Raw genomic sequence first — 17,701 nt, 5'->3', positions numbered from 1 at the left:
CACACTTGTCATTTATTGGTTACTACAGCACTACAAACGGTCCTTTTCATTACATACCAGTGCTGATTTCATTGATTGAGTCACAAGTCAGAACAAAGTATCCTGTAAAATGTATTCCATAAACATGTTGCCCCCACATGGACTATCCTATGTCAATGTTGAGTCAATGATTATGAGATATTACTGAAAATTGACCTGGTTTCATGTAACAGTATATGTACATTCATCTACACATTTACTGATGGCTGAATGGTAATGAAAGATTACTGACTACTTATATCATATCAATTAGGAACCTATATGTACATGTACTACATTGTGAAATACACAGTATATGTAATCTGAAACAGGTTCTATTAATTTACAGACAGGCTATTTTATGTCCACCACAGGCCAGCAGAGATGAGGTCTGCTTTAACATCTAGATCTACATTTTAACATGGTTGTCATAAGATAAGGAACACTCTTCCAAGCCTCCAAAAAACAACGTTTGTGCCCTATATCTAACTAAGTCAGTATTATTTACTCTGGTTTAATGAACTGTTTTTCCCTCTTCTTTCTAACCTAATGTCAGAATTTCAAGAAAATTACATACCTTGCCTCATATCATGTAAGTTATGTATGCTATATGTATGCTTGGGGGTTAGCATCTTACTTAACAATTTATCAACTGATGACGAGGAATCATTAGGTGTATGTACATATAACATGGCAGGGTGAGTCCATGCCGCCACTTCATCATACCGAAGGCACCAGACATGACACGTACCCCACCCAGTCACATTATACTGACACCGAGTCAACCAGTCAGGTTTCCTTGCTCTAAATTCTCTGTGCTGAGTGCCAAGCCAGGCAGCATCAGGTACCATTTTTTGCAGGTTTGACCTGCCCTGGGTTTGATCCCAGGGTCTCCTGACTTTTACGCAGGACGCTCTGCCAATAGGCCCACCGAAAAGGTTTGTAAGTTATAAATGATGTTTATAATAGTATATGGTTTATAATAGTAACACCTGAAGATGAAGAATAAAATATATAGTAAGGATGTTGACCTGTCCACACATGTACAATGTACAACTTAGGGTTATGGTAATTTGTCTCTTCAAGAATTTCCTTATACCTTAAAACTGACAGCTCATCATCTCCTGCTCACACGAATCCAGTTAACAAGCCTATATCACTCTATTTCAAAACAATAATTGTTTCGGTACCTGCTCTCAGCTACAGACACCTAAAATCGGTGATCTGGGATTCAGAATTTACATGTCAACCCACACATGACTCTGGGACGACACATTGCTGAAATCAATCTTTGGAGACGGTGTGCTGATAAATTGATAAGAATATTAATTATCCGTGCGCCTGCAGCAATATCCATTGAGACTCAAAATAGTTCCCAAAGCTCACCTCTGGCCAGAAAAGGCCTGGATCTTGTAACCACGAAGCTTGGAAATGTGGGAACACCACAGTAGAATCTACCATTTTCTTGCTTCATGACATAACCGAGACTTTCACATTCTCTTGTCAAATGAATATCTTTCTCGGAAAATGGAGAACATTTTCCTTCTATATGTATTTCTTAATAAAATTGGTGGCAGAGAAAACAATGAATTTGCCATGTATTTCCACTCGCTATGATTTGTTGTTTGCTTTGGACATGAGCCAGATTTATATTTTATAATAAATATGTTATTACTTTCACATTATGATGAAAAAGGAACAATACACACATTTTTACACAGGTGCCTGGTAGCCACTGCATCATGAAATGAGGCACTATTATCCCTAATAAGTCTGATCACTCCCAGTTTTAATAATACAACAGTAAACTTTTCTCCAAGACAGTTCAGGGCACCCTTGCCACATAAGTTTATTTCACCTGCGAATTGCTTGCTACCCTGTGTGCACTTGACAGTTCATGCTCATATCATTTGTCCTCAATGCCCTGTATGATTGTATGTAGGTATCATATAAGCTACATGCAGCTTTTCTTTGACTTTTCACGCAACTACAAAGACACACAAGGAAAAGAGGAACACCAAGGAGCCAGCTATTGTCAATGACAGTCTGTCAGCTAAGAACCTGTGAAATAATCAATAGCCTGTCAATCAACCCATCTCTACGTTCAGGCCACCAGTGACCCTCGCCATAGGCACCTCACTCAGTGCCCAACATCACACGGCAACATTTACACCAGTGATTTATATCCTACCTACATAGTTAAAATAACATAATACTCCCAGCTGATGTTCCACTGATAGTAATTATAAATCACATTATTATTCACCTAAGCCCTAACCAAAATCCTTTATTACGCCAATTATTTTTCCATTATTTGTAAAGGAAAAGCAAGGATCAAATTGCATTATGTGCCATATAGAAAGTCTCTGTCAGCTACGAGATAACTCGTACTAAAACACATGGTGACGTTTTGGACCACTGATCGGCTGGCAATGGTTATAACACAACTGGGAAACTTCTGACAGTTTTAGTTTTTTAAACCTTCTTTCTTCCTTATCAGTTACAGGAATTACATGCTTTGATATCAGACTTTTTTTAACAAAAGAGATGACACATGTTCAGACTTCCTCAATGTAAAATTCCAAAACAGACTCTGTATGGAAACTAGGTGAATATTTCAGAATCCAGGTGCCTATTTCAGAAACCATATATGCAAGAGATGACCTTATCATGGTAATTAGATGTATGATGTGCCATTCATGAATTGGCTGATGAGCTTGTATTTCATACAAAAATTACTATACCTTATCCAACCAAATGTCCTTTACAGCAACTGTTTGTGTTTGGCAGGACAAACACCTGCAGGTCAGGCAAGACAGGCTGTACATTAATCGCACATTTCCGGACTTCCATATATTAAATTTGCTCCTATGCACATATTGTGAATATTAACGGCTTCAGTGGTCTGAGCTTTCCTCACTAACACACTCTTAACACCTGCTTACCTATTCAATCTAATTCTTATGTATTCATACCATATATACATTTAGATTTGACTTAAACTACATGTCTATGTATATACAGATTATGTAACATGTAGCATATATATGTACATGCACAAGCATGAATAAGAGATTCATCCATAATACATAATGCAGCATATTTAGCAACGTTGATTTGATCTTGCTAAACATATCATTATGCAAATATCATGGCTCGGACAAATCAATACTCCACCACTTTTACACTCACAAAGGGTTATATTAGTTACGTTTTATGATACAACAATAAATGTACATCCTATTTGAACATGTTGGACAACATACATGAAAAACATAAACATTTTAATGTGTAAAAAAAAATATATTATAATATTAAGTTCATTAAGCTGGACATGATGGGATAAATGCATTTACATGTGTCTTTCAATCTGATTGTTGTTTAATGCCACACTTAGTGATATTTCACTTATACAATGGTGGTGAATTTATACATGGTGGAAACAAGAGTACCTAGGATCAACCACTGACCTTTGGCAAACACAACATATGGGTGGAAGTGGTTACTGGTCTAAAACAAATTCTCTACACAAGGACAGGACTGAACCTGCATCTTGTGTCATAGTGAATGGTATTGTATTTTGAATGAATGCAATCAATCTACGATGTTAATAGTGAATTACATTGCTCAAAAAATGTAGTCCTCAGTTAATATATTTGTTTGATTGGTGTTTTACCCAACACTTACACAACGGCCTTATGGTGGGAGGAAACTTGGTAGAGCGCATGGGAAACCCATGACCATCCACAGGTTGCTGTCAGATCATCTGCAGATTGTTAACAGACCTTCCCACATACAACCAGAGGAAGCCAGCATGAGCTGGACTTGAACTCAATGCAACTGCATTCATAAAAGGCTCCTGGGTCATTATGCCGCAGTGTCACGCTAACCACCTCAGACACAGAGGCCCATTGTAGCAGTTTAAAATTTTTCACTACATGTATACCAGAACTGTACAAAACTGACTTAGGCAGGTACAGTGTTGGGTAAATGACACTTAAAAGTCACCTTTCAGTAGAGTGTATACAGGTTCATTTAATTGAAATCTGGATATTCAGTTCATTAATTTATCTGAATATCCAGCAAGGGCTGTACAGATCAGAAATAAGCCAACCAATCAGACCTATAAACATCAGTGCCAGTTTACATCTGTAACAAATTGTGTTTATTAACCATGTTCATAAGATATTCACTGGTACATGTACTGAGAAAATCATTAAAAAAAATATGGTAAAGCATTTCCAGTTTTCCTGCATACAAGACCATTGAATAAAATACTGGGAATGTTAAAAACTCAAAAAGGAAGTATGACACACACCCCCACTAATACTCATATATGGTTCATAGAGTTGGTTAGTGACGCATGTAATTTCATTCACATAAAACACTACATACATACATACATACTGATTACATACACATGTAGAAGTATATCAGCCATCACACAGATAGTTTTGCACCCCATGATAACACTGGGAAGTCCACTGTACAAGTAAGTCCAGTGAGATGATAATAAACAAGTTGACACCAGTGATAATCATATTAATGTAGTCCTTCATTTCCAGCATTAATTCATAGTCGAAGTGCATGTAATGTTCACTGCAAGTAACTAGCATGGCTGACAGCACTATACTTATTATATTCGATGAATAATATTCAGGTGACAATACTTCAAACTGTCTGTTCTGAAATTGCGTAATGAATACATCTGTCCTGCTATTAAGCACTCGATAACTCACTGAGAAATGACTTGTTAGTGACATTGTCACAGTTACATGTAGTATTATAACTGTACAGACAGGGACATACCAGTTGAATCTCTTGAACAGGCATATTTAGCAACTTTGTACAAATCTGCTTAGTGTGTTTGCACTGGTGGCGTATTTCAAAGGCAATCTTGTCTGCTCAGAGATTCACCTGTATAAATAATGTCTCATACTAGCAAAAAAAAAATATGCTGCCGATTTCACTCTGCCCAGTTAGTGTGTCTGCTGTAGTGAATTTCGGTGATCAAGATGACTGAAAATGGCCAATCAAACAGCACTAAATTGAGTTGATCAACATTTACTATAGGTCAACATTACATAACTTTTTCACCACAACAAACAGAAAAATATGTACTCGCCACTGTATTTCACTCTGGAAAATTTATTTGATAGGTGTTATATGCCGTACTGAAGAATATTTCACTATGATGAAAGTCAGCATTATGGTGAGAGAAATCCACGACCCATTTTACCCATAAAGCCTAAGGGACACACTACCAACAGCTAGGCCTGAACAGTGCTCGCTGTAAGAGTAGACACAAAAGAAATAAACTATGGAATACCTTGCAAAATAGAGGCAGCATGTTGTACAGTTTGTCCTCCTGGTCTTTTTGTGTGGCTCCCGATGAGGGGTGACGAAACTCGGCAAACAGTTTCCTCAAATGCATCAAACCAAGAGTGTTGTCTTGGTGTGAAGCCTGTGAGGGGTCTGTGGGCCGGTTCTGCCCCACTAGCTTCCGCATTATATTCATCTTCAAGTGTACAAGTCTGTAAAAAGTTAAAGTTGACATGCATCAAGGTTACGTCATATAAAAAGTCACAAAGTGTATCTATGAATAATGCTGCAGTGGCTAAAAATTTTGTCTATGACTATGCTGATTCTGCCTGATTCAGAGAGTTCTTGTTGTTTTGTCAGATGCTCTTGCAACACTATTTCCCAAACTTTCAGAGTGTATACATGAAACCTATATAATTTCTTAAACAGAAGACCATCAACATAAATTGATGATGCGCAAAAATATGGTAAAGCCTTCATACGTAGCTGCATGCAAGTCCAGTGCCACATACATGTAATAATATTATACACCTCACATATAAACTTAACCATTCCCTTTCCCGTTGTCATGTGTCTATGTCAGTTAGTATGCATGTCATTCGACCAAATATTGTATGCTTACCTAGGTATACTCATTCAGGCAAATTATTCCAAACCAATGTTTTAAGCGATGCTCATTACTTCTCTGTTCAGAGCAATCAGACCTACATAACGTAATGATTTGGTAACGAGTTCCTTGACGTTGCGCATTACTGCAAAATGAATATTGGTGATAGAAGAAGTAGACAGGGATATAAGATTTGACAGCTGTTTGGCTCAAAATATCTGTCTCTTTCTATTTTGCTACTGTCTGTGGTATGACTTAATCCCATCCAAGAAAAGCATTTCCGCTCTAACAGTCTGACAAACCACCCACTTCATCTCTCAGCCCGGTACGGTAGCACGCGGATAATATTGCAACATTATCAACGCATGCCACCACACTGTATGGTAAATAACTTACATCTCCTCCTCGATCTTCTTTCAATATTCACCTATTTTCGGTCACATTCTGGGGAATTTTAGATATGCCTAAAATCACAAATTTGTCTTGTCTCCACGACCGATTATAGATACATCTCGCGCATGGTGAACGACTTCTTCCGCTAAAACGCCAGGTGGCGCTTTTGGCTAAATGTCATTACTTTAAGCCAATATTTACCACATTTGAAGGTGGTTATGCTGTTATTTTCACTCTGGAGCACACAGAAATGCTTCTGTATTGCCCATGTTTCTTATTAGGAACATATTTCTTTTTTGATTCATTCTCGCCTAGCTGTTAAGTTAAGAGTAATTATCATTGCTGATGTCATAGGGGGGATAACTCTCAAGGTACCAAACAAGGTCCGGAAGACTGGAACACGTCAGTACGCTAAGATGGCAGCCGTTGAGGAACCACACGGTCCAGTTGTGGTCTCTGCAAAACATTCACGAAAAGTTTTTGGAAGTGGAAAAGGTCGTAAAGTCGCTCACCAAATACCAGATGAGATTTTGCTAAATCCCGAGATTCAGCTGGCAATGAAGCAGCTCCCAGATAATTATAACTTTGAAATTCCAAAAACTATATGGCGGATCAAAACACTTGGAGCCAAACGAGTTGCTTTACAATTCCCGGAAGGGCTGTTGCTATTCGCCTGCACTATTGCAGATATCATTGAAAAATTTACCGACGCCGACACTCTTATTATGGGTGACGTGACTTATGGGGCATGCTGTGTGGACGATTTCACAGCCAAGGCTTTGGGGGCTGAGCTAATGGTGCATTATGGTCACAGCTGTTTAGTGCCTATTGATAAAACTGAAGGAATACAAATGCTATATGTGTTCGTTGACATAAAGATAGACACGACACATTTCATTGAGACGATTAAGTTCAACTTTGAGTCAGGTTCCCATTTGGCTTTCGTCAGTACAATCCAGTTTGTAACAGCCTTACAATCTGCATTGGGGGAACTAAGGAAGGATTACATGGTGACTGTTCCACAGAGCAAGCCTTTGTCACCAGGGGAAATCCTGGGTTGTACCTCTCCAAGGTTACAAGGGGTCGACGCCATCATATACTTAGGGGATGGGAGGTTTCATTTGGAATCTATTATGATTGGAAACCCAGATATACCAGCTTACAGGTATGACCCCTACAACAAGGTGTTCTCTCGGGAGTTCTACGACCATGAACGCTTACACCAAGTCAGACGTTCCGCCATCAGCACTGCACGGAATGCCAAAACATTTGGTTTGGTGCTTGGAACATTAGGAAGACAGGGCTCACCAAAAGTTTTGGATAATTTGAAACAGAAATTGGAAAGCTGTGGGAAAGCACATGTGACTGTTTTGTTATCGGAAATATTCCCTGATAAACTCAAGCTTTTTGAAGATGTAGATGCTTGGGTACAGATTGCCTGTCCCAGACTCTCTATAGATTGGGGTGCAGCCTTTACCAAGCCGTTACTCTCGCCTTATGAGATATCAGTTGCCTTAGATGAGGTGAAGTGGCAGGAGGTCTACCCGATGGATTACTATGCCAACAATAGCCTGGGGTCATGGACAGTCAATCATGAATCCAACAGACCAGCTAGAACTCCACGCAAAAGACTAGGAGTGAAGAAAGATCAGAGTACCAAGACCCTGAATGAAAGTTGCAATGGAAATATTTCTGGTCATATAGAAGAAAGAGGCAACAGAAAAACCAGCCAAGGTTCAGAGGTGGATCATGGACAAGCTGACATTAATCATGATAGTCATGGCCATAAACATCATGATAAGCATGATCATGATCATGAGCATGGGAAAGTAAAGGATACAGAGCCATGCTCTAATGAATGTGCTGACTGCGAATGTCGTGCCCCAACTTACTGACAGAATATTGGTCAGTTGAGATGGACAAACAGGGAGCTGACATTACACCTGCCAGATCCAAGGAGTGAAAGTGTACTCTGGCAATCACCAGTGCAAGCCACTGCACATGGTCATGTGATTTGCCCATGATTAACTTTGTATTGCACAGAAAACGCTGTCAAGGAAGCAACTATAGTTTTGAGACCTTGTAATTATAAAATCATTTATCTGTGCATATACTGGTACTTGGTCAGATACACGTATTTTCCTCATGTGGTAAGGAAATTTCAGTAAATTTGCTTGATTCTAGCATAGATAAGAACTGCATTTACACAACACAGTTAATTTTGCTTGAATTATAACCAAAGTTGTAGTAGCTGCATTTTGAATATTTGCCTGTCTAACAGTGGACTCTAAGCTGTGTTTAAAGCTTTGTTGGGGTGTTCCGTTGCGTTTTCAAGGTACATATAGTTCAACATGACTTCATCTTTGCTTCAATATTTGGTAATCTCTTACAGTCCACTGTATAACCCATTTTCTACTACTTGTTCAACTACTGAGTTAGTATGTGTTTATAAGTGGTGAGTTGCTTGTGAGCACTCTGATTTCCTTCACAGCTGAACGCTATTCAAAGAAGGAAACAAGTGAATAAGTGCTGGCTCCATACATGGTATGTGTGTTCTTCATAGCATAATTGTACTCTAATAGAGATAATTAATTTATTTTGATTACAATTTTTTTCTCATAAAATTCATTCTTGTCACATAATTCCACAAATGGTTGTTACCAATTCCAGTATTCTATAGCTTTGACATACTTGGTGGCTTTGTGGTCCATTAAGCGTTCTCCAGTAAGGTGACTATTGAATACCTGTATCATTATGGCTTGTGTTTATGTGACATCTCATTTGTTATTCTGTCAATTATGCCTGAACTACTTCTGACAAGTGAGATGGAAAGCTGCGTTCACACTACCATTTGTTGTATCAACACATTAAATGCTACTACTCCAATGAAAATAGGACAAATTCTATTTCCTATGATTTGGGAGACTCTGTGGTTGAGGTGGTTGGCGTTCCGGTGGGACACAGTGTCCCATGTGACTCTTACCAATGCGGTCGCTGTGAGTTCAAGTCCAGCTCATGCTGGCTTCCTCTCCGAAAGCATGTGGGAAGATCTTCCAGCAACCTGGGGGGCCTCCGTGGCTCAGTCGGTTAGTGCGCTAGCGCAGCGTAATGACCCAGGAGCCTCTCACCAATGCGGTCGCTGTGAGTTCAAGTCCAGCTCATGCTGGTTTTCTCTCCGGCCGTAAGTGGGAAGGTCTGTCAGCAACCTGCGGATGGTCGTGGGTTTCCCCCGGGCTGTGCCCGGTTTCCACCCACCATAATGCTGGCCGCCGTCGTATAAGTGAAATATTCTTGAGTATTCTTGAGCGTAAAACACCAATCAAATAAATAAATAAATCCAGCAACCTGTGGATGGTCGTGGGTTTTCCTCGGGCTCTTCCCGGTTTCCTCCCACTGTGATGCTGGCTGCCATCATTTAGGTGAAATATTCTTGAGTATGGCGTAAAACATCAGTCAAATAAATGAACAATTTCCCCTGTTTTGCACCTTTGAACTACAGTCATCCAATACTTCACATTTTAAGCCAAATCACAGTGTCTATCAACTTTGTTCAAGACTAGTTTGTCACAGTTGTTATTAAAGACCTGCAGGGTCAGCTGTTGTATTTCCCTCCCTTTGTGGAATCTACAGCATGGATAAGCTAGATCAATTTAACATGAGTGCCGATGGAAGAAAGCTGATTTTTACAGATCTTGCAGGCTGTGAAAAATCGTGAATTAAATTATTTTTTGTTAGCCATCTGGCCCATGTTAATTGCTGCTGCTAGGGAGTTTAATGGAACAAACTCTGTGGACTGAAACTCAGACCTGGCTTAGTCTTGAGAAAAGACGTCAGGGAAAAGCCAGCGAAGGGAAAGCATCAAAAGGGCCTTGAAGTTGGTCATGGTGGAGTGGTTAAAATGCTTATTTTTAAGTTGCATGAATTGCAGGTTCAAACTTGGTCTTGGACATGGAATTTGTAAATTCCCCCACTCTCACTGTTTGCGCAGTGATGCATATGTGACAGTTTATGTGGTCATTTGCTGAAGGCTACTTGTCTTCCTCCTGTACGATGTGTGTATCGGTTTGGTACATACACTTGGGAAAGTTTTTTCATTGACTTCGTTATTTACCACCATTTCCTTCACTCGTAAAGCTGAACCCCCATAGTGGACTGTGGCATTAAACAACTCAAGATGAAACGTTCACCCTGTGCGAAAACCTTCTAAAAACTGTGCTAAGTTTATTGTAACTACCATGACAGTATGTGCCTTAAATATATATAGATCTGGCAGCTACAGTCAGCTTAAACAATTTGTTTGTGGAATAGGTACTGGACATCACAGTTAGAAGTGCCTGTTTATTCTGATAGCTTGTGTGGCCTTGTGATAAGTTGATGCGAGTGTTTTGGATGCAAGTACAGGACCATCCGTTCACAGCTGGGGGTGGAGCTCTCATGCCGCCTGAGACGACTCCCATCTTCTGGACTGTCTCCCCAGCCTTCCTTCCCTTCTGTTGTTTGTCAGTATGGAAAGGAGCGCTAGCTTCAGTTCAGACTAAACCAGGCAAACCCCAATTAAAGCAACCTCTTACAGAATATGAGCCAGGCACAGTCGGATTGGTTACAACTGTAAGCTGGAACTAAGGCAACAGTGCTGTGTGCCTCGTTTTTCATACACGTATCTTTGTAATGTTCCATCACAGATTTTCCCATGTGACCTGCACGTCACCTAACAGTCCCCTCTGTTTTACTCTAGCAGGTGACTTGAAGAGTGCCCACTAAGTGGTTGTAAACTGGTCTGACCAGCACTCAGCCTTGTTGCTCATTCCATCTGCAAATCGCCATGCACCACCCCCCTCTCACACACACACACAAAATGTGTCTGGATAGATATCAGTGTCTCATTTTCTTTTCTACATATTCCTAAGGGCTGTAATACAAAAGCCTTGGTGACAATTAGTTGTTAATGGTTCTTTCTCATGTAATCTTATATGAAGTTTGCTGGACACAGTCTGCCAGTTCAACTAGCAAAGGTCTGTAGTTTACACCAGGAATTCTGTGTTGTAGAAACAGCACAGACATGCCTCCACTTCCCTTCCCTGCGTAATTTATATAGAAGCTACCAATTCCAGTCAAAATAAAAACTGAGGTCCCTCTGTGGTAGCATTTCGTCCGTCCGTATTTGTGTCCAGTCTATATCTCCATTTGTATTCCATAGATAGTTCCACGGTTGTCACATTAACCAGATTGCCATTTTCCTTATATATACTATATATATATATACGATTTCACATCGCTACAGCTTCAAGTGTTTTTCACGTAGTTTTAATTTTTGGTGGATAGATACATACGTGATACTGTCGAGACTTGCATTTGTCCATGGTAACCAGATTGCTCTTCCCCTGATATCTACCATATAGTTATATAGGCATGAACTTTGTGCACAGACTACAAATCCAATTGTTTTCCATGTTCAGTTTTAATTCTTGGTGGATGCTTAGAAACAGACAGGACTATGTGGGGACTCAAATTTGTCCATTTTCACCACTGCCATGGTAACCAGCTTGGCATCATCCCTAAATATACTACACAAAGAGATATCCTGTTCAGGCTACAACTGCAATTGTTTTCACATGGAGTAATTTTTGCTGAATAGATGCAAATGTGAATGATGTGTTGCGACTCTCATTTTCTATTTCCACGGTTGCCATTGTAACCAGATTGCCCTTTCTCTGATATCTGCTATGTAGATTGACCTGAACTTTGTGTACAGGCTACTCTAATTGTTTTGTAGTTTTGATTTTTCATTGATGCATAGGTACAGATGTGATGTCACGCCTCACATTTGTCCATTTTTATACACTCTGCCTAATGGTATAGTGCTTTTGTCCATCTGTTCGCGATTGTGTCTGGGCTTTTTTTTTTTTTTTTATATACAGATGTGAGCTTTCATGTATACTTTTCAGGTTACTATTTGATACTAAAATCTATCATCAATACCCATGAAGTATTTTAGAGGTTGTCATACTTAGTTTTTCAGTCACATGATGAAGAGGTCATTATGTGTGTGCATATACTGTGTCTTCTTGTGGCAGGGGGAGTCCATGCTGCCAAAGTGCTGCTGCCACTGAAGTATCAGGGCTGAACACCAAGTACCATTTATAAAGTCTTGGAATGACCAGACTTAAGAGACAAGCTACACAGACAGTCCAAATGACAGCAGAGTGGATCGTTTTCTTCTGTTATGTTGCAGTGCGTGTGTACTTCATATATGTTTTATGAGTACATGTACACCAATAATTGTGAAGTAATAAACAAAGAACAAGCAAGTTCACAGCTTTGCACAGTCTTGATACAGGCAGGAAGGAGATTTAGAGTATTTCCACCATATATAATAATTTTAATAGAAAAATTACACCATAAATTACTGTATTTCGCCTAAGTTTGGTATGTAAAAATCCACTTTCAGAAGCACAAAGGCCCTGAACTGGTACTTTTCATGACACCACTAAGTTTTTCAGATAAATTAATCCAACTTCACCAAAAACTTAATTTATAAGGTGGATGAATCAATCAGAATCAAGGAAAACATGCTACTTTTTGGTTAAATACGGTCCATAATCAAAAACAAATCCCTGGAAACAAAAACAAAACACACCAGTCTTCTTATTTCAAGGGCGAGTAATTTTTCTTGGTTTATTTTGAACACTTAAATGTTGACAAGTATGAATACATGCATGATTTACAACAAATATGTCCTGACAAATAGACAAAATAATGAAAAAAGATCGAGTAAAATTTGAAAACATCGAAGGTAATAATGTTAATAAAATCTTCTATACAAGGCATTATTATACATACAAGGGGTAATTTCCCTAATAGTTTGTACAGTAAGCCTCAGTATTTGGTAGCATTGGAAAATAAGGGAGGAAGTCTTACCACAGACCACCTATAAATATATTAATATTTTAGCCATTTTTATTTACACTAGTAGGTCCTGTCAAGTTGAGCAGTGCAGGTCCCCAAGTCCAGTCTGTCACAGCCCACCCCAGAACATTATGCCAGCTGTGAAGTTTTTACATCACCTCAAGATGAGCCATGTTCAAAGGCTCAGGGTAAATCTCCAGGTCAAGTATGGTAGAAATATACACTGCCGAGTTATCAGCAGGAACAGTACATTAGGAAGCTATCCACGTACAATATAAGATACTAAGTCTTTAAAAAATTTTTTTTCCTTTTTTTTTTTTTTTTGGAACTTTTTCCCTCTTTTCTTCTGCAATGTAACAATGAAAATGCTTGAGACATGACTATACTATGACATGTACTTGCAACAACTACCACTAATAATTCATTAACTGTGTCACTTAGAATGAATTATTTTGTGCTGAATGGTGCTTTTTAGGTCAACAAACACTTATTGTGTGTATAATTAACTGTTTTAATTATATTGTGTGTACACTACAACATCTAAATTGTTTTTGAAGATAAAAACTGTAAATTGCAAAAGTGTAAAATGTCCAACAACTTGCTCACAACCACAGTACTTAACAGCAATTCAAATAGATAATAATAATAAATATTCAATATCTGGATTTATGATGTGGTTAGATTACACCATTCCACAAGCCATCAGGATTCATGGAGAAATAAAACACAGAACACTGTAATTTAACATTACGCTATTCACCTGATATGACCTACGAACACCATTTGCCACTGTACCATGTAGAACTGCAATAGCATTTTAACAGGCAACGCAATGGCTAATTCATGGCAAAATTGGCCATGGCAATGGCAAAAAGTCATGTAAGACCAAAAACAGGTGATTTGCCGACTAATTCATAAAAGCAAATATAAAATATTCGCATGCAATCTGAGTGTTCATTCTTCACCACTGAAAATTCATCTTGGAACCCACAACACAGAAATTTTCTAAGCTTTTTCCAAAACTGCCAACAAAGCACTACATCACAGTTTTCAATACAATCACACAGTTTAGTAGTCAAAAAAAAAAAAAAAGGTATACATCCTCTGTAGCATTAACTGTAATGCTACTGCTGAAAACTTGTTTTCGTAGAGAAAAAGAAAAGGAAACCAAATATAATTAGCACTGGTAAGGTTTCACATTATATAGAGGGTACAAACAAAAAATATCACACCTACACTTTAACTCGAGATAAAAAATGTACTAAAAGAAGAAAACAAATATGGCAGTGATGACAAAGTAACAATAGTAGCTTCCAGCATGTAACACTTGACTTCAAACAAATAAACACTCTTTAAAGTCAACAGGTAAATTCACACTTTACTAACACTTCTAATAATAGATGGCAAATTGGTTAACTACTTTGTATGAGGTTCCTCGTTGCCATGAAATGGAGAAGTATGGCCACCAGGTGTAGAGCACTCACAGTCGACACAGGACAGAGGTGGAACTGGCAAGAGCAGGATGAACACCACCAGAAAATGGCTACAAACATTCCCAGAATGTAGGCCGGCCTTTGACACATGCAATAGGTAACAACATAAACATACTGTGTCCAGTACGACAGTGGTTTGGGAAAGGTAAGATAACAGTTACACAATGCGATGAAATTCAACTGGTAACAGTTTGAATGTGAAGCTTTATGATAGTAAACGAGTCAGTTAACAGGAAAACTTCAGATTATTGTCAGCAAGAAGATAAACATTTAGACCAACCACATGGCTAACATAGTGTTACTTGTGTTGTCAGCTGTTGTTTTCTCTGTAGACATCCAAACACTTTCACCCTTTTCTTAACTGCTAAGTCACATGCAGTGTAACTGATAATAATCCATGTTATGTCATGAGTATATAGTTCAAACTCAAGTGATAATCTGTGAAACCATCCATGTCTACCTCGTCATGTTCGCTATCATCAATACACTTCAGCTTCTTGTTCAATAAATAACCGTCTCCAGTAGTCCGACCGCAAGACACAGGGTTATCTCCCCTTGACCAAGAAGACAGCTGGCCTCCGACTGGGATTCCATGCAGTCACTCCAACACAGAAGGCTGGAGAACTATGTACACAGTGAATGTGGGAGAATACACGGGAACCTGTCAAGTGCCCCAGGGAGGAACATCCCACAGTTTTATGTGGTAGTGGACATATAATAAACATAAGATGGATTTCAAAGCTGGTGTAATGGAATTGAGAAGAGATCTATAAAACTCGGAAAACACCAGTGGATAAGGGTAACTGTCACATGAAGTCTGTTTTCTGTCTGAAGTGACTGTAGAGCAGATCACTGTGCACCACACTGGGAGGCCTGTTCATTCGGTCTTCATCTATACTGATTTTTTTTTGTTTTGTTTTGTTTTTTTTACGCCTTGTCCTTGTTGTTAGCATTGTTTACTGAGTCTTTTCGAGGTGGCATCCGCTCATTCATCTTGTCCAGGCATTTTGCTTCTTCAAATCCACTGATCTTATGATTAGGTGAAAACCCGCTCAGAGCTGGAAAACAAATGTTTTTTTTTTATTAGTACTGGCAAATTTGAGGTTTGTTTTTCTTCTAAAATTTAATTGAAAGACAAAACCCAGCCTCCTGTTAACATACATGCTCTCTATTTGCTACTGCACAACAAAATAGTTACCTATGAACATATCAAATTTTTCATTGAGTAATGAAGTGAAACATAACCCCTCTAGTAAAATCTAGAGTCCTTCTCACAATGATTCCCACACCTTAGGTTGGCTTATACATTAATGCGTCATGGCTTACAAAGCCGTGGTCTCTCGCTGGCTCAAGACAGTTCTAGTCCTGGCTTGCTGGAACTGTCAGGCCTTTAACCAATGAGATCAATTGTTTGAATCCAGCCTCCTTGTTCCGCTGCAACGTTGTCAGCAAGTGTGAAAGGTACCTGGCAAGGGGCGATGGTTCACATCACCTTTAACCCTGACCACTTTCACACAAATGAAAAATTCTTAAGTATGGGGTTAAGCAGTAAATAAATGAAGTCATTTAAACTGGTGCTGTGCCCCAGTTAGAATTGGGTGACTTAACTGGGTGAACAGTGAAAGTGAAGTGAACAGTTTAAATCACAATATTTGCAAAACATGCCCTCTATTCCCAAAAACCATTATTCGAAAATCTGCCCAGTTTACAAAAAATGAAAAGTTGGCATTACTGTTAGCACAAAAAATTGGGCCATCTTGATATAGATGAACTAAATGACAGTTGTAACAATAATTATTCTTAAGAACAACTGTTACAACATCCTAAAGTATCACTTTTTCACATCCTTGGATTCAGGCTGCTTGCTCTGGTGAATGGAGTGATCTACTAAATAGGACACAAATTACAATTTAACACTGGGTCACGGGCAAAGCATTAAGCGTCACATGTACAAGGACCAATGTGGTACGCTTGTCACGACAGTTTCTCTACCCATCCACTGGACAACAACCATTTCACGAATTCTACACTAATATCACACTCAAAATCCTTGTCTCTGGCTCATTCCATAGTTAATGACCGATGACTTACATGTACCTACACGTACAACACAATTACACACAGGTTTTCAGCTATCAAGTCAAACCAGTAAAACATATTTCCATCAGATGATAGAGAAAATGAAATGACTGAATGAGATCCACTCAGTTTGACCGTCTATCTCAAAACTTGGCTGTATCATTAAGGTACTATTTATCCATTTAATTTTATAGACATACACATGTAAGATATTATACATTTCACTCCGTTGTCAATTTCTACCCTAGGACTCCTAGCATGCAATCTATACAACAATGTTCACAACTTCTTCCACATGCAATCTTTTTTTCCCTGATATTAGGCTTTTCCATTACAATGATACAGCAATGTATTGTACAGCTCTCACTTGGAGCAATCCGCCTGGCTAGATACTTGGTTATGAAATTGTTACGAGTTACAACATACACGTAGAACAATAACTTGAGTTACATTTATACTTTCAGTAATACAGTACTGGTTATAGTTGGTTAATCAGTGAATATAATGAAGGCATTTCAATACAAACTCATTACAAGAAACAAGGCCAGAGTTGCAATTAATCCTCATACAAATTTAATATTGACAACTTTTTCCAACTATCATATTCAGCTTTGATTCAACCATCTGTCTTGATATAAAAACAGGTCAGACGGTTTGGTTTTTATATAGTGAGGGAATTTCATTACGTTCACTAAAATGTCAATACAAAGTTACGAGTTATCACAAAAAAAATATATATATATATATAACAACAATAATAAAAATACACGCCTTTCTGCTGAAACCTCTAGTATTTCTGGATGTGATTGCTCGTAGGAGTGACACTAAACATAAACTTGTGACAATAACATGCATGGACACTGCACCACTTAATCTCTAACTG

General features: G+C 38.6%; 2 protein-coding genes across 3 annotated transcripts in view; one reads left to right on the top strand and one right to left on the bottom strand.

Annotated features, from left to right (window-relative positions):
- Positions 1-6,757: 6,757 nt before the first annotated feature.
- Positions 6,758-9,232, top strand: LOC135481887 (2-(3-amino-3-carboxypropyl)histidine synthase subunit 1-like). Its single transcript, XM_064761650.1, has one exon. The coding sequence runs from the start codon at positions 6,898-6,900 to the stop codon at positions 8,233-8,235; it is 1,338 nt and encodes a 445-aa protein (XP_064617720.1). The 5' UTR covers positions 6,758-6,897; the 3' UTR covers positions 8,236-9,232.
- A 3,758-nt stretch (positions 9,233-12,990) lies between these two features.
- The window catches only part of LOC135481912 (protein phosphatase 3 catalytic subunit alpha-like), a 28,663-nt gene continuing 23,952 nt past the window's right edge, over positions 12,991-17,701 (bottom strand). For both annotated transcript variants that reach the window (XM_064761690.1, XM_064761691.1), the window contains one exon: positions 12,991-15,797. In XM_064761690.1, coding sequence (XP_064617760.1) covers positions 15,667-15,797 — 131 coding nt within the window. In that variant the 3' untranslated portion in view covers positions 12,991-15,666. The remainder of the gene's footprint in view (positions 15,798-17,701) is intronic.

This window comes from Liolophura sinensis, chromosome 1, assembly GCF_032854445.1.
Source record: "Liolophura sinensis isolate JHLJ2023 chromosome 1, CUHK_Ljap_v2, whole genome shotgun sequence".
NCBI lineage: Eukaryota > Metazoa > Mollusca > Polyplacophora > Chitonida > Chitonidae > Liolophura > Liolophura sinensis.
This window is presented reverse-complemented; position numbering and strand designations above follow the sequence as displayed.

What these genes read in the sequence shown, in the direction of transcription:
- LOC135481887 (XM_064761650.1), top strand. Translation starts at nt 6,898, where the DNA reads ATGAAGCAGCTCCCAGATAATTATAACTTTGAAATTCCAAAAACTATA.